The sequence below is a fragment of the Aulostomus chinensis genome, chromosome 16 (assembly GCF_037954235.1).
Source record: "Aulostomus chinensis isolate RoL2024-O1b breed Wild chromosome 16, RoL_Achi_v1.0, whole genome shotgun sequence".
Classification (NCBI taxonomy): domain Eukaryota; kingdom Metazoa; phylum Chordata; class Actinopteri; order Syngnathiformes; family Aulostomidae; genus Aulostomus; species Aulostomus chinensis.
In genome coordinates, this window is record NC_141335.1 from 180,001 (window position 1) to 201,314 (window position 21,314).

General features: G+C 47.1%; 2 protein-coding genes across 6 annotated transcripts; one reads left to right on the forward strand and one right to left on the reverse strand.

Annotated features, from left to right (window-relative positions):
• Positions 1-98: 98 nt before the first annotated feature.
• ncoa4 (nuclear receptor coactivator 4) lies at positions 99-16,771 on the reverse strand. 4 transcript variants are annotated; one of them, XM_086180147.1, is made up of 12 exons: positions 15,875-16,023; positions 13,813-13,936; positions 10,179-10,319; positions 9,618-9,706; positions 5,942-6,050; positions 5,812-5,862; positions 4,743-4,865; positions 4,590-4,655; positions 4,005-4,478; positions 3,656-3,925; positions 1,118-1,210; positions 99-1,004 (listed from the first exon to the last, which is right to left on the reverse strand). In XM_086180147.1, exons 2-12 carry the CDS (start codon positions 13,933-13,935, stop codon positions 999-1,001), a joined length of 1,545 nt encoding a protein of 514 aa, XP_086036273.1. In that variant the 5' UTR covers position 13,936; positions 15,875-16,023; the 3' UTR covers positions 99-998. The 4 variants fall into 4 exon arrangements, with proteins under 4 accessions (XP_086036273.1, XP_086036274.1, XP_086036272.1 ...); XM_086180148.1 differs by lacking the exon at positions 15,875-16,023 and adding an exon at positions 16,603-16,771 and having other exon boundaries at positions 4,005-4,655; XM_086180146.1 differs by having other exon boundaries at positions 4,005-4,655.
• On the forward strand, positions 15,938-21,237 carry LOC147247033 (uncharacterized). 2 transcript variants are annotated; one of them, XM_086180155.1, is made up of 4 exons: positions 15,938-16,112; positions 18,588-18,963; positions 19,068-19,197; positions 19,775-21,237. In XM_086180155.1, the coding sequence occupies exons 3-4, from the start codon at positions 19,091-19,093 to the stop codon at positions 20,097-20,099; spliced, it is 432 nt and encodes a 143-aa protein (XP_086036281.1). In that variant the 5' UTR covers positions 15,938-16,112; positions 18,588-18,963; positions 19,068-19,090; the 3' UTR covers positions 20,100-21,237. The 2 variants fall into 2 exon arrangements, with proteins under 2 accessions (XP_086036281.1, XP_086036282.1); XM_086180156.1 differs by lacking the exons at positions 15,938-16,112; positions 18,588-18,963 and having other exon boundaries at positions 19,132-19,197; positions 19,772-21,237.
• Positions 21,238-21,314: the final 77 nt, after the last annotated feature.

Genomic DNA, 21,314 nt, shown 5'->3' on the forward strand with positions numbered 1-21,314 from the left:
AGCTTATGAGGTGTACTAAAGCCTATATTCAAGGTTCATCCATTTATACAAGCAGTAGATAAAATATTTTTCATGTGATCAGTGATGTCACAGACAGATGAGGTCAGCATATTTTATTACTGTAGAGAAGCAGCAGGAGCAGAATGATGACATCACAAAGCCCCACCCCCAACAAGCAATAAATGCACCAATCACTGCTGACTGCAGTCATGTGACCTGCCTGCTGACAGGCAGCCTCCCCCAGGCATCTTGGGAGAGGATGTGAAGCAGGTAGCTGTCAGTCAGTACAGGAAGTAGATCTGTGCGAACTGTGTCTGAGAAATAAAGTTTCTTGTAAGTTTGGTAAAATAAATTCCATTAAAATAAAGTAACCCTCCCAGCACTTGCGCGCGCGCAAACACACACACACACACACACACGTATATGCATCAACAACATGGCCACTCATAGACACCCCACAGCATCAGCCAGGTAACTGCATTTACTGCGTGATGTCAGCAGCCAATCAGAAGACACCATCAGTTCAATCATTACTGGGTATTACTTAAGATCTAAAATCTATTATCATACATGATGTCATCAAAGTCGTCACACAAGCAGGAAGCATGACAGGCTCCACTTCCAATCTTGTCAGCTGAAAACCACATAAAGAAGAATCTACATGTTGATGTTATTGATTATTAAAATGAAGGGGCAATTTCACCGGTCTTTTATTTTGGTAGTGAACTTTCTGTTTGACTAAGCTCCTCCCAACGTGACACATCGTCATCTTCAGGAAACTCACAGGAACTCGGTGAAGAGACTGAATCCAGTTGGGAGGTGGAAGGTTTTCCCACAAACAGCAGCTGTTTTGATCTGACTGGAGGAGAACAAGCAGCAGGTGATGTCACAGGAAGAGAGCGGCAGCATAAATCAGTCATTATCATTGTGTGCGCTGATCAGCCATAAAGTGATACGAATGAGAAGAAACATCCAGAAGCTTCTGATCATCTTCTTTGTCACATCTGGAAGGAAAACAGAGTCAGTTAGCCTCACTGCTTGAGTGCAGGGTCAGCCTTCTAGTTTCACTCTGATATAGACACGTTACTATGACAACAACCTCATCACCATAACTGACCTGGACAGGTGCTTTGTGGAGCCATTTCTCTTTGTCTCCACCCATTTTCAAACAAGAGAACAGGTCACAGACCGTTGGCAACATCAGGCGCTCCTGCCAGGCAAAAACCAGGGTACGTTACCAATACATCAAGCAATCATCCAGCAGTTGGCCGGCCCAACAACGTTGCTGTTGAGATGTTAAACACTTGCAGACCAGGTAACTCTCATCTTCCACTGCTTGCTTCCTCACTCAATCCACTCTGGGGAGCTTTCCTTTATTTCTCTCTCAGTGAAACGAGATGGAACTGATCCCTCATCAGCTAGACCGAGTTAGATGCTGAATCTAGTCTTCACAATACTTAAATATGAGCAAACAGATTAAATGAACGAGTAGAAGCTCTTATCAATACAAATCAGACTGGCTTTAAGCCACATAGGTTTTCTTTTTTATGTCAGGAGCGTCATGGACATTCACAACAAGTTCAATGACTCCATCAGCCTGTGAATCAAGGCCAATCACAAAGTCCAGTTCAGGCTGAACCTGGACGGCCCTGGCTGCCGGTGTGTGTATGCGTTGACTATGGAGGAGCAGTGACCAAGAAAGATGGTGACTGAAGATGGTGGGGCGGCGACCAGCAAACTCTAAGGGAGTAACAACATTATTAAAATATTGTTTGTGTTGTTGTTACCACTGTTTGCTTGTGTCACCACACTCAAGTGACCTCTGATCACATCTGGCTGCAGCGGCTCAAACTTGCGCTGCTCTGCATTCCCAGCTGAGATCAGTACCTGCCGAGAGGGTTAGAGGTCCAGACTCACGCTGCTCATCAGCTGAGTTCTGTGTAGCACAGAGACACTGATCCTCCACCACGATGGCAGAGAACTTCCGTTCAACATCTCTACCTCTTCCTTCTCTCTCACACACACACAAACACACACACACACACACACATCTGAGCACTAGAGAGTTTAAACCTCCTGCTCAGTTGTTCGCCTTTATTGCAGTCACGTGATACTGGCGAGCCGCCATTACACTCTGCAGCCCCCCTTCCAGCTGGCCCTCAGTGACGTGGCTATGACGAGTCATACCTGCCATCCCGCCCCACCCCTTCAGGCATACGCACACACTTGTGTTCTGCTAGGAGCCGGAGCATAGAATAGGATTTACCTGGCTGAAGTGCTGCCAGCCTCCACTCCTGTTCACACGCCAGATGCCAACATTTCCCAAATATTTCTGGATAAACACCTTTTGAACCCGCATTGACTGTTTGGTTACTGGTCCGGATTTTCTGTCGGTGGTCTATTTTATAATTAGTTTTGTTTAGTAAGATTTATTAATTTTTAAGAACGATTAATAATCATCTATGACGATTATTGATTACAAACAGTAACCAAATTTTGCTCCTGTACTGCACAACAGCTCCAAGCTGCTCCGCTGCAGAGCAGTTATGAAGAGGACACAGGGACTATCAGCATGCGACGTGTGGATCGCACCGGCAAATGTGACTGTGTATGCAACAGAATAAGAACGCAGAACTTAAACTGGCCCATCTTTTATGGACATGCTCAAAACACAACACAGATGCTCAGTGGCTAGTGGATCTGAGACCAGACCACAGCGAGACCCCCGAACGAGATCCAGGAGCCATCTCAATGACAGACATTCAAGACAGAATGTCAGGAATGAAAGAGCTGGACAGTGCCAGGTCCATTTGATTGGTGACAGCACTAAAATCCTGTTCTCACTTCTGAAGCTTTTAATGCTCAAGCTCCTTCATCCCTGCCAGAGCTCCTAGTCCCCTATGATCCAGCTAGAACCCTTCACTCCCAGGATGCAGGGTTCCTGCTGGTTCCTAGAGTTCTAACAGTAGAATGGAGCCAGAGCCTTCAGCTATCAGGCTCCCCTCCTGTGGAACCGTCTCCCAGTTTCAGTCCAGGACCCAGACCCCCTCTCTAGGTTTAAGAGCAGACTTAAGACATCCTTGTTGATCAGGCTTATAGTCAGGACTGCTTAGGCTGGCCCTTAGATCTGCTGCTATAGGCTCAGACTGCTGGGATCTCCCATGATGCACTGGGCTTCTCTCTCCTCCCTGTTTCTCTCCATCTTTATCCACAACATCCTCATGCGTCAATCATCCATCAACCTCAACGTCTTCCTGGAGGTGTCTATGCTCTCTCGCCCTGCAGGTCATCTGGGGCTGTAGACGCTGGGTTGATGACTTCCTGTCCTGGACCAACTACTTGCTCGCCCTGGCCATGTTTCTCTCCCCTCTACACCCCTCCCTCTCTCTCATCTCTTACCCCCCCCTTCGCTCCCTCTCAACCCCACCCGGTCGAGGGAGATGGCCGCCCACTCTGAGCTCCGTTCTGCCTGAGGTTTCTTCCTGTTAAAGGGAGTTTTCCCCGCCAGCGTCACCGAGGGCTGCTCCTGTGGAAACGCTGGGTCTGAGTTAGAGAGGGAGGTTCTAGACCTCTGTGTAAAGACCCTTGAGATGGCTTTGTTGTGATTTGGCGCGATATAAATAAAGATTGACTGATCGATGAACTAGTCTGTCACCTCAGCTTGAGTCTTCTTCTTCAGCAGCCATTCGTCCTCCTCAGCAGGTGGGCGGGGCTGAGCTCCTGTCTGAGCAGGACTGGATGCATTTTTGTGAAGCACCCAGTGTTCTAGATCTAGTGGGATCTGGAACACTGAAGATGTGGAAGAGAAAGACTTGAACTTGGAGCTGTGTTCCTCCCTGCTGGCCTTCTCCTCATCAGAAGCCACCCAGCCAATCAGGGGGGAGCTCTTGGTTGGGTGGAGCCACGCCTCCAGGATGGCCTTGACCTGCCGGGAGATGACACACCTGACTTGAGACCTGCCAATCATTTTCATTTTTATTGAAGCAATTATCACCACACATTACCTTCCGTTCCTGCTCTCTGTGGTGCTGGGTGGGCGGGGCATTCTTGGTCACAGGGACGCCGTTTTTATCTCGTCCATCCTGTCTGAGCAGCCAGAGGTTCAGAGCTTCTTTTCCACAATTCTCATCACAGACGCATTCTGAGTAGCTGGCACAGAGCTCGTTGGCTCGACAGGCCTGCTGGACTGGTGGTGCCTGCTGAATCCAAGTTTCCAGGGTGGTTGCCGGTGAGGCGGGGCTGGCAGTGGCTGGGATCTTAAGGCACTTCAGCTGGCTCAGGTTCTCAATCTCCAGGGCTTTGGCAGCCTGACAGCAGGAGGAGCAGTCCGTGGCTGGGCGGCTTGATCCTGCCAGCCAATCATTGCACGACCAGCTCTCCTCAAACGGCTTCATCACCTGCCGCCAGCGCTCTGCATCAGACACCATCTCCGTATCAACAATCGCTGGGGTGATGAGCCAGTCACTTAACTCATCATCCTGCAAGACATCGCTCAAGTCAAACTCATTGAGCTTTTCAATGGAGAAAGAGAGGCTACAACTGCTGGTGCTGCACTGCCTGGAGAGCTTCTGGTCCTGCAGGAGCCACACCTCTAGGTCCCTGAGCTGACCCCATGCCTTAAGGAAGTCCACTGAGGTCAGGGCAGGACAGGACGTCTGCACACAGACAGGAAGAAAAGAGACTCAGGACCACGAGGGGTTATTACATTGCTATCTACGTTAGATAGGTTAGGTGCCGCTCACCTTGCTTTCCCTGTGAGACATCAGCCAATCCTGAGGGTTCTTGCTGGATTGGTGGCCAACAGGAGGGCTGCTTGCTGGATGGGTTTCCAACAGCCAGTCACCCAGAGTGGTGATCTCCATCTTCTGCAGAGACAGAGAACTAAATTGGAACAGATCTTTACCATCAATGTGACCCTCGTGTATTGCTGATGAGTCCAGTATTGCTCAGACCGAACGCAACATGCTGAATCATTTCATGTGACTGAGGCCAGCATTCCCATATATTTTGTTTCCCCTGCAAACAAACATTAAATTGGGAGCCTGACTCTAAGGAGTCAAGACAAAAAAACAAACTCATTCCTGAAAGAGAGGTTTCCATAATACAGACATGGACCAGAAAACTGTAGAGAACGTTGCAAAGTGTTGTGGGTGTAAACCCATCAGCACAACAAGCTACCCTCAACACCTCAGCGAGAATCACCTCGGACAGAACTGAGAGCCTCTGCCGACAACTACAAACACAGTCAAGGAGGAAAAGAAACTCCAGACTGAAATGTTTCCTGCAGTGGTTAGCATGAGAAGTGCTGTCACTCATTTCAGGAGAATCTAAAACTTAATTTAGCTAACACAACCTGCAAATGGGTAACTGCTAGCATTTACAGGTGTCACTGTTTGTGAACTACCAATGTTCTTCTATGCAGCTCAAATAGCAAGGACAGTTGGACTTGTTCACGTCACTGCTGACATGAACGGCGCCACTCAAGCAACACAGTCCTGATTCACACAGATCTGATGCTGAAAACAGTTGTTCGTGGTGTGTCCCAACCTGCTGTCTGGGTCATGACATCACAAATATAAATTTGACTGTGATTTCATTGCAATAAATGAATCAAATGATGGTGAAATAACAAAATCATGATGGTGACCTAAGAACGGTATGAATTCATGATTTGTCAGGTCTGCTGCCATGACAACAAGAAAACCACTTTTGAAATGGAGTTCTGACCAGAATGACAACAGGAAGTTGGAAGTGGTGTCATATGAATCTCTGAGGTGTCTTTGTAATTTTTTTAGTATCAATGCCACATACCTGTTTCTTAGGGGCACAACTCTGCACCTGAGAAGCCACGCCTTCCACCAGCTGTAGACAGGAAGTACACAGATGTCATCAGACAGTCCTGACACCTACGTGTGTGTGTAATTGTGTATATGCGCTTTACCTGGGCACTGACACTTCCGAATGAGGTGATGGCCTCCCTCAGAGAACAAGTGTCGGCTTGGAAATTCATGTCAGGTGTTTCATCTGGCGCCAGACTCAGAGAAGACAACCTGGATACATGGGAGGAGAAATGACACTAGACACGCTCTTACAACATCAGGTGTGTGTGTGTGTGTGTGTGTGTGTCCAGGTGATGTTCAACATGACAATTATCAACATGTCATGTCAAGTTCCTCAATTGCAATCATAAATGTTAGACTCGCCAACTTCAGTATTAATCAGGTGCAGCAGTAAAATGGCAGCCACAGCAGCCAGACGTTGATATATTAATCGTGCATTTTACTGCATCCCCCATGCGAGCTTGAGAGGCTTAACATCTGGACACCTCATGAAAAGAACCAGGAGAATCAACCAGAACACACAGCCACACAATCAGCTGACCAAGGCTGACTAAAGCTAATTTCACAACCACAGGGGTGGGAACATTAGAACCACACCTTCGCCACGGTGCAGACAACTGACGCACAGAAAATGAGTCATTTCATTCTTTTCGTCACCGATCAAGGCTGGTGATCCGGTGAACTGAAGAAGTTAGCTTGCCCTTGTTTCTAGCAGCCCATACTGATCACCTGCTGACCTCTTTGGCTCATCATATAAATGTGAAGTGCGAGCTTGTTAAGATCTTCAAACCTGACAAGGGTTCTACATTAACAGCTGTCCAATAGCCCAGAACTTCCGCTGGTGCACTACCCAGCATGGAGGCATCGTAACTGAGTGGGTATCAGCCTTAAACTCATAGTTCTTTGCTCAACCATCGCGACGTATAAACAAAGAGATACATTTTGCTTCAACGATGAATGAGGACAAAGGCAAGAAAGAAGGACATGGACTACGCAATAACCCTGAAAAAGAATCTGAGAAGGAGGCTGAAGCGAGTGAAACCTCGAGACAAGATTGAGGCCAAAGAGAGACCAAAACTTTGGTTTCAGTCAGCACGGTTGTGAGTGAAGTTCTGACTAAGGGGATGGTGGCATTCCAGGCTGAACTGAAAAAAGATCTCTCTGATTTTTGCAGATGCTTCAGGGAGGACATTAAAAACCAAATGGATGAGTTTGTAATACAAGTAACCAGAAAATACAAGAAGTGACAGGTCAAATCGAAAAGGCAGTGAAAACGGTTAGGACAGATGGAGGAAAACATGATCGATATGGGAAGATGGGACATGGAGTCAAGGACACTCTCACCAAACAGCAGGCACTAGAGAAGGTGACTGATATGGAGGGGCGCTGGAGGCACAATAAAATCAGGATTCATGGCATCTCTGAAAATGCTGAGGACAAGTCTGCAGTGACGTTTATTGAAAACTTCCTCAAGACGGAGCTTCACAATCCATTTGGAATAAACAGAGACTAAGGGTGAAATTCTCCACTCTTCAGCTTCTGGACAGAAATGGCAGCAAGGCCCTCCCCTCTTTAAGACATTATTATTTATCATTATAGATATATTGAATTACCTTGGCTTATACCAGTCCAAATTTCGTACCACTAACATGCAAATGCAAAATGGTATGACAATAAAGATCCTTGAATCCTTGAATTTAGCAGTTCAATGGAGACCTCTAGTATACTGGCTAAAAGGGAAACTATGGACTTATTTTTAACAGACACACCCATACAATCATTGCTTGGCTGTGTGGGAATGGAAGATAAAATACTACAGACAGAGAGCCAATGGGTGAGCTTATCATTGGAGATATGGGGAAGGTTGTTAAAAAATCTGGACTCCAAAAAGAGAAAACTTTTTAGTGAGCCAGCAAACGATCCCAGATGCAGCCAAGGGGCCTCCGACGGCACCACTGCCTCAAAATTGTTAAGGAGTGGGAGCTCGTCAGCTTAAACAACTTGTGTCAAACGTGTGGCCTGGGTGGACAAGACTTTTACAGGCACTTACAATTCGGTGATTATTTTTGTAAAAAGTTGAAAGGTTGTAACCAAGCAGCCACAAACAGTTATTCTTATATTTATGGATGCATATGACTCAGGGAATAACAAAGGGCTTACAAGCCATGGCATCACCTCGTTGAATAAGGACATCATCGACCCTGAGACACAGACTGTGAAACATCAATGGGAAAAAGAGTTGAACATCGTAATAACAGAGGACATGTGGCTGAAAGCCTGGAAGACACAGTCAGCCTCCACCAACTCCTGGACCGGGAGAGATTTTTGTTGGGAAAATGGAATTTGCTTCTTAAAAACTCCCCAACAGAAGTCCAAACAGACTGGCATCCAACTGGCCTGCTGGATAGAACGTGGAGAGGTCCTTGCGCTCGTGTTTTTGGTGCTCCTCTATCCAGATATTCTGGAGGGAAGCGGTAAAAATGATTTCAAAGGTTCTTCATTTCAATATCAGTGTATCCTTCACTGCTCTCTATCTTGGAATCATACCAGATGGATGAGACAAAAATGATATTTCTCTTCTTGAGGTTGTTGTTGGCTGCAAGTAAAAAGGCCACCACTTTGTAAAAAGGTGTTGTAAAAAGGAAAATCACCCCCCTACAGATACTTTTGTTGCTCCTGCAAAACAACTGAACGTCCTTGAGCAAATGACTTGTTCAAGCCGACTCCCAAAAGACCTGGGCGACCAGCGCTGGCAGAAATGGCAGGCTTATTTAGCCAACGAGTGAGAGAGTTTGTCGTGGTGATTTTTCCTAAACTTGAAAAAAAGAAAATAAAAATAAAAGAAGAAGAAGAAAATAAATAATAAATGAACTCAAATTCAAAAGGCCACTGAGGCCCCTCAGGAATGAATCTTGTGCAAGGGGGAAAAAGTTCATTGTCCAGGCAAGCATCAAGTTTTCTTCACTCTATTTTACCATTTTGCAAGCAAACAAGGGAACAATGGCGTCTTTCTTGCCCTGGCAAAAACAAACAAACAAATAAACAAAAAAAGAAAACAAAAAAAACACGTATGCCCTTCCCAATGCCTACTGGTTCCCTGCCAGTAGTCTACCTATAGAAATAAATTCACCGGTGCACCCCAAACTACCCAGGTGCCCCGAAACAAAGCATTAATGAGTACACAGGTAAATAAAATTATTCCCAGATTAATTAAGAGATATAGTCTTCAGAATAAAAAGCATAAAAAAACAGACAAGTTATGATTTAATTATTAACTTTAACATAATAACAAATAGTTCCAGCACTGTAGATGATGTGTTGAGTATGTGTGCATTTTGCCTTCCGGATTTAAAGACAGGACCTTGGTTTTTGTGTTATTGTTCAGTGTTTTTGTAGTTGGACTGAAACATGAAAATCCTCTATAAATAAAGAGTTAAAATAGCAGCTGCCCAATAGCCTGGACAAAGTAAACCTGTCTCTGATTTGTTTTCATTTTTCTGGACTTTTGTCTCAGCTGAGGTCCATCTGCATGAGGGGAATGTGGTACTCATGTTAGCCTGTTCATTGCAGCCTGAGTTAGCAGATAGAAAGAAAGATACCAAACATTCCTTTGTGGAACGTTTGGTATCTGCAGGTGGGCTGTAGCACTTGTAGCTGCATGGATGGACATCTGTGTCCAAAGACTACACAAAAACACAGACAACAAGCTAGCAACAGTCCTGGCAGACTAGGAAACAGTTTTCCAGCATCCCAACTTTTCAAATGTTAAAGTCTTACTTCTCCATGCAGCTGCTCAGCTGGTTATTCAGGTCGCTGCTGCTGCAGGTCTGTAGCTGCTGGAAGACCACATCAAACTGACCCCGGAGCTGCAGGAGCACACAGTAAACAACCAAAACCACCAGTCAGTCAAAAGAACGGTCTCTCTAAGATGACAGTCTGTTTGCATATAATCAGATGTGATATTCTCTGAAATCAACTGGAACAAGGCTGCGTTCCAACAGCGTCCACTAGGAAACACCAGCGCTTCATCCCATACATCTGGGGTTGGCTACCCTTAACTGTACAGAACCACCACACGTAAGCCCCTAACGCAGCTGTTGGGACAGTTAGCAACCGCAGACATATAGGGAGTCGGACTTGGAGCTTAAGCTGGCTGACTAACATGGTTTTATTAGCAACAGTTAACACTGCAAACACTGACTACGAAGACATTTTCCCTGGAACAAGAAGGATGGTCAACGGTGGTGCTGCAGGACATAGTTATTTAGTTGTTATGACTTGGTAGTGCCAAAGTTTGTAGCCAACCCTTCACGCTCCAGAAGAAGAAAGTTGAGTCACCCGGTGGAGTCGCTGCAGCTGCTGCTGCAGGGCGTCGCTCTTCAACTGCTCCAGCAGCTCGATCTGGCCCAGAAGCCACACCTCTCTACAGCGTAACGCCTCCTGCTGACGGCTCATGCAGCTCTGCAGCTTCCAGCGCACCTGAGACAGGTCACAGAGACACACTGGTTGAAGAGAGATAGACAAGTGAGACGGAGAAGCAAGGGAGATGGGCGAGTGAGAGGTTTCGATTCAGAATGAAACAAAGCATTCATCAGAGGACGGAGCTTGATAGTCTCAACAGCCGTAACTTATAACAAACTGGACATTAGTCAGAGACACTTGTCAAGTTCAAGGAGCCTGTTTTTCTATAATGACCAGCTGCTGGCACACACACACACACACACACACACACACACACACACACACACACACACACACACACACCTGACAGACAGCAGTCACTAGATGGACGACCAACAGAGGGAGTTCCCCACCAGTCAAGTCTCTCAGTAATGTGACTTATATACCAACTGTAGCTGCTCCACCTCCACAGACACATGCAGATGAGCCTGAATCACCAGGGTAACCACAGGGGCAGTTGAGTGCAATGATAAGTGTTTTGATTTGTCAAGTCTCTCTCTCTCTCTCGCTCTCTCTCACACACACACACACACACACGACTGGATAAAAGGTCGGATAAGGGGCTGTGACTGGTCAACGACCAACTGACTGAGTCACGTTCACAACAAAACCTGCCAGTGTGTTTGTGTCTGTTGGGTGACATGAGTCACACAACCAGAAGATGTCAGTATGAGAACAATGACCACACCATTTCCCACAAACACTGCCATGATAGCAACATCCTCCGCCACATGTTGAGCTTCTATTTTTGGAGCTGTGCCTCCCATCCCTCCTCAAGTCAGTGCATCTGTCTGGCAACAGCATCAGTAAATGTTTGAATCAGATATTGATGTAATAAGTATCTGATTACATCGCTCAGATGAAGAAGCTCCACCTCCAGCCTGCTCTATTTTTAAAAAGGTACACTCCCTTGATGATACACACCCGTAAGGCCCTCTACCACCACCAGTGTCCCCCAACCGCACGTAGAGGGTGTTCACACTAGAGCCCAAGGAACAGATCTGAACACACTTTGCCCAAAGTCCAGTTCCATAAACTTGTGTGAATGCTGCGTACCCTAAAAGGCAGTCTGCTGAAAACAATCATGAGTGGTCTGTCACCGACCCCATGGGTTGCCCAAGCAACTGACACACAGAAGCCCTTTTTAGACAAAGAATGCGCCAAATTATTGGCCCAGTAGAGGCGGGAATTTGCTGTCTTGTCTGTGTGAAAAAGAGGTGTAATATTCCATCCATCCATCCATCCACTGTCTTCTGCTTATTCCTGTTAAGGGTCACGGGGGGGTGGAGCCTATCCCAGCATCTACGGGCGAGAGGCAGGGTTCACCCTGGACAGGTCTCCAGTCCATCACAGGGCCAACACACAGGGACGAACAACCATTCACACTCACATTCATACCTACGGTAGCGTATTATTTCTCTTTCCAAAAAAAAAAAAAAAATCACTTGTGTGGGCGTAACCATGTGACATGAAGTGCGGCACGTAGTTGTGCATGAACAGTGACACTGCGAACCTCGTAGTGTCCCAGTCCAGCCTCCCTCTGTCGCTGCTGTTGTGGTCACAGACCTGCTGGTACTTTTTTCCGAAGATTTTCAACTCGCTGGTGACATTCCATCATCCGGCGATAGCCACGTCCACCAAGCTCCTCCGCGACCTTTTCATACAACAAGCCATCCTTCGCAGTCCCGTGATCCACGCTCCTCTTGCCAGTTATGTCAGCAGCTCCCTGATCTAAGCAGCTCCTCAGGTGCTCATCTTGCTGAAGTGACGACACCTCGGGAGAATCTTTATCCCCGTGACAGTCTGTAAGTTTCAAAACAGCAGTTTGCCGCTCCGGCTGCCAGCAGCAGCGGTGTTAACATTGTCTGAGGTGTTTGATGCGGGAGAACCAACGAGCGTTGTGTTTGCGAGTCTGCGTCATCATCGAAACCTCCGCCCACCTCACACCGAGCCGGCACATCAACGGCCTAGATTCACATCGCAGTGGAGGCAGCAATAAGTGAACCCTCGGAGCAGAAAAATTGCTGGGCTAAAACTGATCCCCAATTTGCTGCACTCTGTCTGAAACCTCAGACTGAGCCACAAAAAAGACGGGTGAATTAGCGGCTCGGTGGCCAGTGAGAAAGCGCCAAGAAGTGGGCTACCATGTGGTGTAAATAAAAAATAGAAATACAAAACTGAATATATTGATGGACAAATAGTCTGATTTTTCCCTTCTGGATGAACACAAGTGAGACAGCGGGAGCAGCTGTAAAGGCTTCTCTCAATACCGGCCACCTCCTCCAGAGCCGGCCTCAGCACAGGTCCATCTCACTGAGCACATCAAGGAAGATGGTTCTTGTACTTCCACAGCCAAGACAAAAATAAATGTCGCTGGTTGATGACGCAGATTTACTTTTCTTTTACCTTGAGTTTATGGTTGGGTCGCAACCCAACAAGGTAAATACTGCCACCTACCAGGTCTAAGTATATAACATTACGAGTGTGACGCACTGGGCGGAGGACGAGGGGAGGGAGGGAGCCATCATTCCCAGAGTGTTCCAGCTCTTCTCCTGCAGGTCATGTCACACATACCCCTGAGAGATGCAGTCACACACTTCTTAACTGGAATCTACTATGGCAGTTGTCATCTATGACTGCAATGGACTCTTGCTATTTCCACTTCATAACCAGATCAACTGCTTCAACAAGAGCTGACCACTCAAGTGACTTCATGCTGCGTTCACTTGCACCTGGTAAACTGCGCCTGTCCACATTTGTCTGACTTCCTGTGTTGAAATACATGATGTCATATTGAGAAGGAAGGGAGACTTTGAGAAGATAAAGGATGGAAGACAAGCCTCATCCACGGCCAGTGGGAATGGGGGGGGAGATTAATGTCAGTGGGTCCTGCAGAACCCGAACTCTGGAGCTGGACAACAAACTGGCCTAGTCCCTGATCACTGGCTCAGTCTCTGGAGGAGGTTAACTCCTCTAAATGGGAGGAGGGGGGGGCAGCTAACCAAATAAAAGGCTGATGTGCACTCTTTTTCTTCAATCAAGCTTTTACAGTTTGGCATTATATTTTTTGAGATTTTTATTAAGCGTTTTATGTTTTTTTATTGTTTTCGTTTTATGATTTGAGTGAATGTCAGCAGCTGATAACCTGACGTTCCTTCAGGATGCATGAGTACAATCTAATCTCATCTGATCGAATGTAGACAGGTGCTGTACACGGACCACATACCTGTTGGTGTCACCTGCACTGAGACTGAGGAGACTAGGGATGCACCGCTCGATCGGCCGGTAACCAATATTGGCCAATTTTCACGTGATCGGCCATGACCAGCGACCAGGCAATCGGACAAAGATATGCCGATTTTATGCAGGTTTATGTAAGCTGCTCCTGATCAGCCACGGGGCTGCATGTTCAGGGTGTCGGCTGGAAAGCAGTTAACAACAAAGGTGGATGCCACAGTGCCAAACATCATCAATGACAAACACGAACGAGGAAGAGGAAGAAGGTCCTGACCTCTCTGGCATTCTCTCTCAGCTGCTGCTCGGCCTTTGTCACACTGTTGATGGCGTCCTCCAGCTGATCCTGCGCCAGAGAGCACTGTTTGAGCCCACTGGCCGCTTCCTCCACCAGCGGCATCCTACACAGGGAACAAGAAACAGTCATGACAAACACAGTCAGTAACATGACCTTTGACACAGGGCCGGTCAACAACAGCCAATAACACAACACTCAGCAGGCCTAAATGGAGGGGACCAGCCAATCAGATGGAGGCAGGAACACACCTGCTGGAATATGTTGATGAGTCTGAACTGGTTTCACTGGATGAGTTCATCTGGTGAACTCTGAGGTCACAATAAAACGATCCATTTCGTACCAGTTATTGATCTATATACTGATTTATTGATCACTGATCAAACACCCTGAATAATCGAATTAATATATGAAAATGAGTAAGTGGGCGGAGCCTCTGATATCAGCACTCTCATCCAGTTGGAGGAGGAATATGTCTCATCAGCAGACAGCTGGAACCTCTGTTGGAGTACGTTTAGTAGTAGTAGTACACACTCAGTACACAGTGCACATTACACGGGTACTACACAGACACAGTGGTCTGGCTCAGGCAGGGTGCCCTGGCGCGGGCGCTGCTGAAACACACACAGTTGTTATGAGACGGTGACGCAGCAGGAAGTTGTAGAATCACACGTATCAGAAGAAGCACTGACTCTGGTTCTGCTGTAGAGGAAAGCAGAGAAGAAGAAGCATGTGTAGTGGGGACACACTGATCTGGTTTTGAGGGCCAATACCAATTTCTCTCCATTGCCATTCACAGAGGGCAATTACGGACTGCCGATTTTTTTGAGCCAATACTGCTTTACACTTCCTGTTCGCCATGCTGACACCAGCAAAAACAGGACGCCGCGATCCAGTAATGCACATGTGAAGGTTGCGATGTTACATATCATCACCCTCTTAAAATAATTACCCAAGTCATTTTTTGACAATTGTTTCTTTTCTAAAACAATTCCTCATGATGTTTTGTCTGCAGTTTTTGGATTATTTTAGGCGATTATCTTAAGAAGGTGACGACATAAAAACAGCGCTGATTACTTACACATGCTGACTGAAATGTTTTTGGGGTTAAAAAAAAGAAGGCCTTTTATGTGTGTTTGTTTGTGTGTGTGCGTGCACACTGCAATCAGCTGATAAACCCTGGGCTGTCGGGGGCGTGGCCTCAGGGTGGTGCTGCTCAAATATCACTTGTGCACAGTCAGCTGCTGATAAGGGTGGTGCACTCTATGAGGAGCAAAACAAGCTGATAAGGATCATGTGATTACTGAGGGACATGAGGAACATCAGTGTGTCTGTCCATGTCACAACTGCATCAATATTTGCTCAAACGTCTCCTGAAACATCCATCAGTGGTTACACAGCACAAACTACTCTTTTGTCAGCTGATCAACATCTCTGCCTGTTTACTTTCTATCACTTCCTGTTTATCAACCTGACATTTCCATTAATTTACAGTTGTTGAGCAAAACATTGTCATCTTTAGATGGAAATTTAAAATGTCACCAAACAATGAGTACTGTTTTTTGCAGATTCATAATCAACACTGATTAACACCAGTAGATCAATCAAGGGTCGCATCAATAATTAATCATCAATATACAAGGACACCAGCAGAAACAATCAACTCTCACTCAACACACTTAAGTCTTCAATGACTACCGATGAAGTTTCCCGTCATCCGAAGTTCTCAGAAAACACAGTAACAGTCAGAGCAACACATTCCTACCTTAGAACTCCATTTTAAAAAGCGATGCCTGAATGAGCCTCGACTAAAACATAGTTTTCTCTACATGTCAGTGCTGCTACTGTCGTATTCCGTTGTAAGTTGTGTTACCGTCACAGAGATGTCAGTAAAGTTACTGTAATACTAACATCATTTACTGTAATACCAACATAGTTTACTGTAAAAATGAGCTTCCGCCTGGATCTTCGAGTAAACGGGATTTCTGCTAAAGCTTCCTTCCCCAAAGCATTCATGGAACAATGGAGCGGAAGTTCTGGGTACCTCAGACCGCGACTCTGACGAGAAACCCGGAACCACCGTCTCCAGCTGCGGTTCAGGGGAGAGTTGAGACGCTGCCGAGTTTTGCAGCGTCGACGGAAACGGGGAAGCTGTCCGCCATCAGCGCGCGCCGACCTGCACGTACATACTGCTGGGGGCGGAGCTTCTTGACGAGCTGTCGCCGTATCTGAGAATGACATCGACCGGGTCCCAGAAGGAACACCGCTAAGGACCGATCCCGGTAAACATGCGCCGCTCTCACGCTCCTCTCCATCTTTATCCCGTCGTTTCCACTCCCGACGGAACCCAAACACACCGGCCCGTAAACGGAGGGATCTGCAGCCCGGTGATGGACGTCCTGTCCCGGGTCACTGACCTTACGTGTCACACAGATCGAACAGTTATCAACCACTCACGACCAGTCCAGTGCTACAGATTTAACCGGAGTTTTTTTTTAAACGCTCATTTGTTTTTCCACATTTCGAACACGCGAATAGCGTGACAGCACGAGACACTCCTGATTGATTAATGTCACTGTTGTTACCGATAACACCCGCGGACGGTGCTGAGCTTCCGCTAGCACACATCCCCATCGGAGCTGGCGACGGTAGAGTTTTCACAATCTGATCACATCGAGCAGCCACCATCCTGGACATGAAGACACCATTTTGTAGCTCTCGCGGCCAGCTCCGACGAGCTAGCCGGAGCTAGCCGGAGCGGCTCGGACTCACCGGCTGCTTTTACTGTGAACTCTCGACTTCAACGCCATAAATGATCCCGATGATGTCGCTGACACGTCCAACAGTGACTGCTCTCCGTTTGCAGGCGGCGTTTCACCCGGGACGGCAACTCAAAGTCACGAGCACGTCCCTCCGGGATCCGGGAGGGTAGCACTTCTTCTACTTAATATTATCTGGCGGCTGACAGACAACAAAGTGGCGCATCAGCGCCACCGACTGGTAGCAGAGAAACAGCAGGCGGCCAGCGTGTCTGAGCCAGTTTGATGTGTGATTTTCATAATCTTCATCTTCAGACTCAAGAACTCTGATGAGCATCTGGTTCCTTTGACAGGAAGTCATCCATATTGAATATCAAGGGGGCTTGTAGAGGTAAACCTCAGGTGCTGCCCTAATATCAAAGGGCCCTTTCTGCATGTCTGTTAGTAATAAATTCATGCTTATAGTCAACTCCTGCAACTCAAAATTCAGTGAGCAGCAAGCAAACTTGTTGTAATTTTCAAGACCACCAAAAAACTGGATTCCTCCCCCATGCAACATCCTCTGTCCCAAACTGACCTTCACTGCTGTGAAATACTCACAAAGTCCCTTCGTACGTCCAGGGTCAGACACTGCAAGCTTCCCTCTGTATGTGCAAAATTGTGTAGCTCTCCTCCTCACCAAGACCTGTCCATACCGTGACCTTCACTGGTTGCCTCTATGGGACAGAATAAATGTCCACTTCCTCTTCAACTGGTCCCCCGAACCTCCCCCGTCTCCTCCACCACCATGTCCCCCCCGATTCATTCAGTCCCATGTTGCCAACCTCCTGCCAACCCCAGAACCAAGGGCCAGACCTCGGATGACAGGGGATGTTTGAACAGTCCCTCCTACAGCCTGTTCCTGTGCACTCATCTTTGACCTTGATGGAAAAGGTCATTGGGTTAAGAAAAGGGGCAAATATTGTTGGACATAAACAGGAAAACCAAAAACTGAGCTTGACACCATGTGATGGGGGGATGCAGGACATGTGAAATTGCAGATGGTGACAAAGTGTTGGCCCACCTGTGTGGTCACACCATGATAATGAGACCAAGTGGAGTTAAATTCACACCATTGATGTTTGAGGTTTTTTTTATTGTGAAATAGCAGAGGTGAATCTGGGTTCTGTTCATCAGGGATTGGACCAGAAATGAAGCCAGAACCAGAAAACAACGTGTTTTCCACTCCAGCATATTCCAGCAGCTCCAAGTGGAGCAGAGTTTTCTCAAGAGAGTTCACAACTGCAGTTCTTGATCCACTCCCGGCGATCTACATCCTCACTCCTGGACAAATAATTCGCAAACATGAGCTTAACTTTCACTGCTGAAGACAAACAACTTTATCCATCCATCCATTTTCTTCCGCTTATTCCTGTTAAGGGTCGCGGGGGGGGGGGGGTGGAGCCTATCCCAGGACAAATCTGAGGCGTTACGTTGCTCTATTATTGGTTAATCAATTGTCCTGTCAGCTCATTTTTTAATTCTTTTTCAATTTTGAGCAAAAACAACAACAACAGCAAGTCCCCATGGTTATTTGTGTCTTCACGAGTGCTTTCTGAGTGCAAGTGATAATTAAGCATTGAGTAATAAACACACAGTCTATATTTTACAATGATGTCTCATGTAAATTGTGCTAATCTGGCCTGAGGTTTTTCTTGTTGTATGAGTTCACTATTCTTGCAATGACTTTATTTCAGTACATAAGCAACTGTAAAAACCTAAAAACAACTGTAGAGTAACAGGCCCACCGTCTGGAAGGGCGTCTATCTGGGTTTGTGCCTGTCCACATGTCACTTCTTTTGAGACTAATTTAAAATCTCACCTGTTCAGGTTCATGTCTGCCTTTCCTGGTGCTTCATAGTACATGTATGACTCTCTCAATTTTGTGTGTGTGTGTGTGTGTGTGTGTGTGTGTGTGTGTGTGTGTGTGTGTGTGTGTGTGTGTGTGTGTGTGTGTAGAGCAATCTGCAGCAACAGCTGTGGAATATCCCTCCTCTCCATCGCAGGGATGGCGAAGCTCATGGTCAACAGACTGATAGAGAACATCTCGCAGAGTGTGCTTCCGGAAACACAGTCCGGCTTTTGGAGGTTCAGATCCACCACCAACATGGTCTCTGTCATGGTCAGAGAACATCATAGGACCTCTATGTAGTCTGTAGTGGGCGGCATGGCTCAGGGGTGGAGTGGCCGTCTAGCAACCAAAGGGTCGCTGGTTCGATCCTCGACCCCGGTGACCATGTCCAAGTGTCCTTGAGCAAGATACTGAACCCATAATTGCTCCTGATGAGAAGGTTGGTGCCTTGCATGGCAGCCTCCATCATCAGTGTGTGAACAGGTGAATGAGACGACACTGTAAAGAGCTTTGAGTACCGCTAAGGTAGAAAAGCGCTCTATAAAATTGAGTCCATTTACCATTTACCATCTTCATAACCCTTGCAGAGCCTTTGACACCACTGACCGAGATGCTCTGGAAACACCTCAGTAAACCTGGGCTGCTGCCGAAGTTCTTCACCATCCTTCAGAAGCTGCGTGACGGGATGCAAGCCAGAGTCCGCACCAGTGAACTTCAGTGAGTGTTCTTTAGGGTGAATGTTGGCCGTGTTTGGGCCCTGGTGCTCTTTACTCTCCTCCCGTCTGCCTGTTCCACCGAGTCATGGGATACGAAGATGGCGTCCGTGTGGAACACTGCCTATACTGATGGTAGTCTCTTCAACATCCGCCAGCTTCAGGCACACACAAAGACCACGCCATACCAAATCTGTGAGCTTCAGTACGCTGACAACTGCACCATCATAGCTCACAGTCCAGAGTCAATGCAGCATTCCCTCAACGTCATATCCAGCCTCTACCAATCCTTCAGTCTCCAAGTCAGTAACCAAAAAAAACAAGGTCATGTGTCAACTAACCTCCCAACATGCTCCGCCTCCCATCGACATACAGCACTCCTCCTAAAACAGTGGATCACTTCATCTACCTTGGTTCCACTTGGTCCTCATGCTGCTCCCTTGACATGGAAATACAGACCCGCATCAATAAAGCCTCATCATCCTTTGGACGCAACAGGATGTTTGAAAGTCATAACCTGAAGGCCAGCACGAAGGTTGCCGTTTACAACACAGTGTGTCTCTCCTCTCTGCTCTCAGCAGAATCCTGGACCCGTTCCGCCGGCATATCCCCAACCTGGAGGCCTTCCACATCGGCTGCTTACAGAAGATACTCAGCCTGTCCTGGGAAGATCCAGTCCCCCATACAGAGATCCTCAACACCACCAACCCAATGAGTATGGAAGCAGCTGTGGCCAAGAAACACCTTTGCTGGTTAAGGCACACCATCCATATGCCTGACCAACACCTGCCCCGTCAAGTCCTCTACGGCCAACTGAGAGGAACAAAGCGGGCCACTGGAAGCCAAAAGAAACTTGTCACAGACCACACCAGGGACCTGAGCGAACATGAACCCCACGCAGCTTGAAACAGCCTGTCTGTGCCAGACCTGCAGGCTGCCCCCTGCTGATGACCTCGGGACACCAGCAGCAGTCAGAGCCTTGATCCCATTGTGAAAACTACCAACATACTTCCACTCAACTACTAAACACACAACACCAGCTTTTTTGGAAATCTGCCAATGTGTCATGCAATTTTTGACAAAAATGCGTCACTGGATAAAATCTATGAATCAACTTGAAGAGACCTCTTTCACCTAATTTGTGAGAGGGTACTTTTGCAGTAGAGACCAAACCTTCTTCCAAGCTACATTGCTCACAAAATTTCTCCAGTAAAATGTTGCTGAGGGAAAAGAGACCAGGGTTTGGTCCTGATTTGACCAAGACATCAGATTTTCTTCCAGTTCAGGTCAGGAGTGAAGCTATTCCAGTAAGAGATTACATTTGGAGCAGAGGCTACATCCTTCTGAAATAATGCAGATATATCATGGTTTGTTTGTTCACTTTTAAGCAGACAAATAGATTTGACCAGCACTGGTGTCAGCAGGGTCCAAATTCAATAAAGTCAGTTCAGATGATGTAGAGTTTTTAGGAAGCATTATAACACCAAACCATCCCTCCATCTTCCCCCTCTCCTCCTGTTGAGGGTGGTGGGGGTGGAGCCTATCCCAGCAGCCTTCCCCCTGGACAGGTCACCAGTCCATGGCAGGGCCAACACATAGAGACAGACAACCATTGGCTCTCCCAGCCACGCCTACGGTCAATTTAGAGTCTGGATTAACCTGGTCCCTCTTGATGTCTTTGGACTGTGGAGGAAGCTGGAGTACCAGAGAGAACCCAGCAGGAACAGGGAGAACATGGAGACTCACCCAGAAAGACCCCGTGCTGCAGCCGGGGCTCCACCCACAACCTTCTTGCTGGGGGGCCACAGGGAGGACCACTGCTCCACCCACAACCTTCTTGCGGGGGGCCACAGTGAGGACCACTGCTCCACCCACAACCTTCTTGATGGGGGCCACAGTGAGGACCACTGCTCCACCCACAACCTTCTTGATGGGGGCCACAGTGAGGACCACTGCTCCACCGGGCTGCCTAACACTAAACCAAGCATCAAAAAGAACATATTCCTTTGATGGTACGGGAATCGCATACTTGTTTAGAAATTCAGAGTAAGACAATAAAATATAACATTAAAATTGAAAAGTTGCTTCAATAAATAAACTCAAACCAGTTTTTTTTTTTTT